We start from the raw sequence: 6,072 nt of genomic DNA on the forward strand, positions 1-6,072 counted from the left end.
GTGAGCTTGTGAAGTCTTTCTTTCCTTTTATTTTGGTCTAAATGGAGATGATGTAAAGAATGATAAATTTAAAAAATGCCAATAGCATACTGGTCCTCTCAACTGGCTATATCATATAAAATCGCAACTGTGATCGTCAGTGACTGCAACTCTCAAAGCTACATTCTATTATTCATAATATGGAGAAGTGAAAAATGCCTTAGAAGAGGTAATTACAATACAGACAGTAGTGGTATATTTGTCAGAATTATGCCCCTGTACTCTTAAAAATTGCAATTTGTAAAGAAACAGTTAACAGAAGACAATCACAGATAACAAATTGTAATAACTGGGTGACATCTAAATTCTTGCAATATTCATCAAATTAACTGTGGATCTCAGGACACACATGGGTATTCATAATGTATATCATAATCCAGCACTTTCATTAGGCTAATATTCAACAACATGTTTGCTGTCTGTCAGTCTCATCCTCTCTCTACTTACATCTCGATAGCCGTGAGGGATGGTTCCTGAAATGTCACCAAAAGGGGTCAAGCATCCTGCAGGACAATACTTGCTGGGAATAAGAAACAAAATAAGTCAAGTTGTGAATATAACCTACTACGTTATTGTGCTAAGGACAGAGAGTCAGTGAGGCAACAATAACTGAGCGCAAGTTTGGCATAATCAGAAAAAAAGGGGAGATCAGAAATGATTCTTTAGAGAGGCTGGTTAGAATACAAAAACCACTTTTACAAACTATTGCTTTAGTAGAATATGTAAGCTTTCTTAGCAGATGGACATTTTTAAAAAAAACATATCGCAGAGTTTGCAGAGCGAAGATCAAATTGAAGAAAACATCAACAAAGAGTTGAAATACAAGAGAGCCTATTTTTACGCCAAAATGTCACAGTCTTGAAGAAGCTGCTAGGACCTCTACTGACAGTTCATTGATGCACTTGCATTTTCCAAAGCCACAATACTTAATGTAAGTGTAACACGGCTGTCATAGTCATACACTGATACCTAGGTCAGCACAAAGTCTCAGCAGTGTTTCATCACCTCAAGGTTCATTTTCAGTTTATGTAACAAGACGACATATGATTTGAGAGCACCATTCTGACCTGGAGAAATGCCTCCTGGGAGGATCAAGTGCCTCTAGACATCTGGTTCCTAAGGATTTCCACCCCTGGAGGTTTTCCTCATCTCGTGTCTTGACCAACTGATAGAGATTGATTGCTATGATTAGTCAATAACTCTTGTTGCATTGTGCAACTGCAAAGGTTGATAGAAGGTGAGCTAAATTCTCAATTGGCTTCCATCTCGCACTGTTCCTATGAGCTAGCTGCAAAGGCAAATGTCCTCTGTAGCCCTGGAGGGATCAAGAATTAATGTCAAGTCCATGAAATCCACAAGTGGATCTCTCTCCAATTATTCCTCTGCAATTTCTCATCCTCAAGGTCCACAAGGATGAATTACAGAGAAATTCTTGTATCACTTCAGGTTGCTGAAAATGAATTTTACATTTCTCCAAAACGCTTTGATGTAGAAGAAAGAAGTAAAAACAAAAACAAATTTCCCAAAAGTCTAAAACAGAAGCTATGACACATGCAGGTTTAAAATTGTTTCATAACTCAGCTTCAAGAAATTAAAAAGTGCAAGTTGAAAGGTCCTTTTGTTCTGACTAGCTTATAGGGCCCTACAGCAGTTTCTACACATTTCTAAAGTAAACAGAAGAATATTGCAAGCGAATTCAGTTCTGTTCATACCTGGAGCCTTTACGAAATTCTTGCACAACAGGAATGAAGATCCAATGTTCTGAGCACAGTCTAATGCAAAGTAACCGAGTGGCTCAAACTCAGCAAACAGGTCCAACTGTATGTTTTAACTGCCGCACTTACATCATTTCATATTTCATTGCAATAGCATGTCCTACTAATTTATGCCAAGTCATAAATTGTTGATGAGTTTTAATTATTTTCAGCTACAAATTTACTGAATGTTTTCTTGCTCAGTGTGATTTCATGCCTAATAATTGACCAAACAATATCAAACTTCATGTACATTTACATCAAATGTAATCTGTTGGTAACAATGGCTTTCCTGGCTGAAATTCACTATAATTTGAACCATGAACACATTATCAGAGTGACTTTGCAACCTGGATATCAGTAAAAGATAACAAGTTAGATAGCATTAGATAGTTTAGAAAGCTAAACACAATGATACTGAAAATAAGGCCTTAAACATTATTACTGCCCATGCATTAATTGAACACATAAATAAATCATCCTGTTTGGTGTTTATATTTTCTCTGTCCTCCTGAGTCAGAGAATGGTGAACCACCACTGGATAATATGATTAAACACCGATGAATGAATTCCTCTTTCTCCTTGAGAAAGGCCAAGTCCTCTCATCTCACAACTTTAGTTAGTGTCCAACAGTAGCAGTGTCTTCATGTCTGTGTGCAACACAATATGCCTTGTACTTTATGAAGCAACAACCTCTCCAGAAACAAGGCCTAAAACAAAGGGGGCTGTCATCAGTAAGAAGTGGGGACTTGTAGAGGAATTTAAAATCACAAAAGGATGGGACAGAGAGGTTGAGGTAGCGAGGATAGGTGGATACTGCCAAGAATAAATCTAATAGGCCGGGAGGCTGCAGAAACTTATTTTTGAAAGTGATGGTGGTCTTCATTGTTAGAGTTAGTGCTTGATGCAGAAACCATGCCACCATTTTGATAGGTGCAAAGGAAAAGATAATATAGCACAGAGGAGGCCAGTGAATTGGAATAACTACTCACAAAGAAAATAAACATCAACCGCAGCCTTTTAGTGTATTATAAGTCTCTGCAATTACTGAAATTTTTGTTAATAATAATACATTGAACTTAGTTTATTTTGGATCAAACTTGGTTTTCTCTGCTTAAAGCCAATTTTACTCTGTTTTAAAAAAAAGGAAACCCTATCCAGATTAAAATCCTACATTCCATTACAGAAAACATGAAGGAAACCCTCACACAGCTTCAAAACATCCTAATTTCACTTCACTAAAACAAATTCTAAACCTAACCCATTCGAATCCTCACCTGAACTCAGGCTCTGTAAAGTGGCTCCCTTTATCCAAACAAGTAATTAAATCTGTAGAGAAAAGTTTGAGAGAGAATTAGGCCAATGTCAAAAAGGCAGACATTATAAGTGATTGACAGGCAGGTTTGACCTTGCACAATGTTACCAGTTTAGGAACCAGAGCTGTTTGTCCCATCCACTTTGACAATTTGGAATCAGATGCCACAGAAACTAAGCATAAGATGTAACAGCCAAAGTGGGCCATCTGGCTTGACAATGCAATCATGGCTGATCTGATAATTCTCAACTCTATTTTCCAGCCTTATCCACATGCCTCTGTTCCCTTACTGATTAAACATCTAACTTTACTTTCAGTACATTTAGTGACCTAGCCTTCACAGCCCTAAGTGATAAATACTTCCAATACTACCCTCTGAGGAAACAAAATCTTCCTCAACTTTGTCTTAAAATGGTCAACCCCATTACTTTGAGATTATGCCCTCTGTTCCTAATCCTTCCCACAAGTGGACACAAACTTTTCTGCAGCTACCTGGTCAAGCCCCCTAAGAATCTTATATGTTTCAATAAGATCTCCACTCATTTTTCAAACCTCCAATGAGTCCAAGCCCAACCTACTCAAACTCTCCTCGAGCAAAATCACCTCCGTACCCAGAATCAACCGAGTGAACCTTCCCTGAACTGCCTCTATCCCAGTAGGTTGTTCCTTAGATAAGGGGTCCAAAACTATTCACAGCATTTCAGTGGTGGTCTGACTAGTGCCTTGGGTAGTTTCGCAAAACCTCTCCCCTTCTTAAAAATAATTCCATTCCCTTTGAAATAAAGGCCAACAGTCCATATGCCATCCCTATTACCTAATGAACTTGAATGCTAGTTTTCTATGATTCATGCACAAAGACCTCCAAAACATTCTGCTGCATCTTCCTCATGTAAATAAAATTCAGCTCCTCCATTCTTTCTGCCACATTTTGTTACATTACATTCCATCTATTGGGTTTTTGCCCAATTATTCAACTTGCCTATAATCCGTCTGTTCACTTTTTGTGTCATCCCTACTAATTGTCTTCCTACCTATTTGAGTATCATCCACAAACTTGGCAATAGGATACTTGCTTTCAAAGTTATTAATATATATTGTAAATAACTGTGGCCACAGCACCGATCACTGTTGCACTTCACTGGTTACTAGTTCCCCTTTTGAAAATATACATCTACCGGTTCCCTTTTATCTATCTTGCTTGTCACCTCCTCAAAGAACTTTAATACATTTGGCACCATGATATCCCCTTCTTGAACCCATACTGACTCTACTTGACTATTTAGTAACTTTACATTGTTAAATTTGAAATTGGATGTCCTCAATCTGAAGACTGATGCAAATTATTTATTCAGCTCCTCTGCTATTTCCGGATTCCCATTATTGTTTCCCTAATCTATAAAACTTATATTCCCTTTGGCCTCTCTTTTTTCACAAATTTAAAGAAGCCCTTACTGTCTGTTTACATATATACTTGTTTGCCCTCAATTTATTTTCTCCTTTTTTTTGACAAGCAGATGGAACATTAGCAGTTTGGAGAACATGAGATTTTGCACATTCATTGCAAGCCAAATACAATTACAGAATACAAACCATTTACAATATATAATGGGATCAATAATCAGACTTCACAATTCAACAATGCAAGTACCTTGCACATGTCACAGGAAATATAATTAGTTAACTATTGTGTGCATTTTGACCACAGAAACACTAATTCTAATTCATGAGCTTTCTTTTATTCATTTTTAGAAGAACAGTTATGGTAAAACCAGCATTAATTGCCCATTCCCAATTACCCTTGAGAAGCTGGTAGTGAGCCAGCCTCTTGAACTGCTGCAATGTACTCAATGAAGGTACACCTACAGTGTTATTAGAAAGGGAGTTCCAGGAATTTGACTCAGCTGCAGTGAAGAAATACAATACAGTTGTAAGTCAGGATGCTATATAACCTAAGAGGTAAAGTTGCAGGTGATGGGGTTCCTATGCTTCTGCTGACAATACAACTTGTACACAGTAGATAGTACTGTCAGTGTGGGGGGAGTACTGCATTGCCCTGAATGACGTCAAGCTTCTGGAGTCTTGCTGGAGTGCACCCCCTCCCCCCAATGCAGGAGGACAGTATTCCATTACATTCCAGCCTTATGCCTTACAGATGATGGACAGGCTTTGCTGTCAGGTTCTTTCCATGAATCAAAAGTTCAAATACTGTAGTTATTCCACTTTTATTCTGTACATCAGAAGATTTAATGCACGCCGTACACACTTCCTGACCATTTAACTAAATGGCCATATTATCAGGCACAGTGCCATACAGGGCTCTTTGCCCTCAGTGGGAAGTTGGAAGATTTTCCTCATTACTTTATGTTAAAGGACAACATTAACTCATTTCCTTTGTGCAGACTACAAAGCTCTTGTGACAGAAAATGGAGCTTTCCTGGCTGCTGTGGTCAGCTAATCAATGAGCTCCATTACTTAACTGACACTGCGAGGTCAGCTTTGCACTTTAGTGAGACTAACTTGAGCCACATTTGTGACCATCAAACCTCTAAACCATCTGGCCAAATATGAAAGTCTTTTAGGAAATTAGCTTGAAAGCCACTTGGGCTACTCGGATCAACAAAATTTAGAACGGGCACAAACCCATGCCGATGGAAAACGATTGCGAAAAACATCCAACTTCACAAACTTCTCAAAAATGTATCAAGATGTTAGTACTTACTCCCACATAGCATACAGCAATTTGGAACTGTATGTATATGCCAACAAGGAGTTTGCCAAGACGCACCTCTGACTTAAAGTACTAAAATATTTATATCAGCTTCCTACTTTCCACATTACAGTGCCCTTTGACAGTTCAGTGACACCCATGGAAGATGCCAAGGACTTTTGCAAGATTTTTGTTTTAAAATTAATCGATGCACAGTGTAAGACGTAAATTAAATCAAACTCCATGAATCTGGCTCC

At 38.1% G+C, this 6,072-nt stretch overlaps 1 protein-coding gene across 2 annotated transcripts in view; it reads right to left on the bottom strand.

Moving 5' to 3' along the window:
* The window catches only part of dcbld2 (discoidin, CUB and LCCL domain containing 2), a 112,088-nt gene that overhangs the window by 35,040 nt on the left and 70,976 nt on the right, over positions 1-6,072 (bottom strand). For both annotated transcript variants that reach the window (XM_048602498.1, XM_048602497.1), the window contains exons 4-5: positions 3,071-3,122; positions 487-559 (exon numbers count right to left, since the gene is read on the bottom strand). In XM_048602498.1, the coding sequence (XP_048458455.1) occupies positions 487-559; positions 3,071-3,122 (125 nt within the window). The remainder of the gene's footprint in view (positions 1-486; positions 560-3,070; positions 3,123-6,072) is intronic.

The sequence above is a fragment of the Rhincodon typus genome, chromosome 11, assembly GCF_021869965.1.
Source record: "Rhincodon typus isolate 14 chromosome 11, sRhiTyp1.1, whole genome shotgun sequence".
Taxonomy (NCBI): Eukaryota; Metazoa; Chordata; class Chondrichthyes; order Orectolobiformes; family Rhincodontidae; genus Rhincodon; species Rhincodon typus.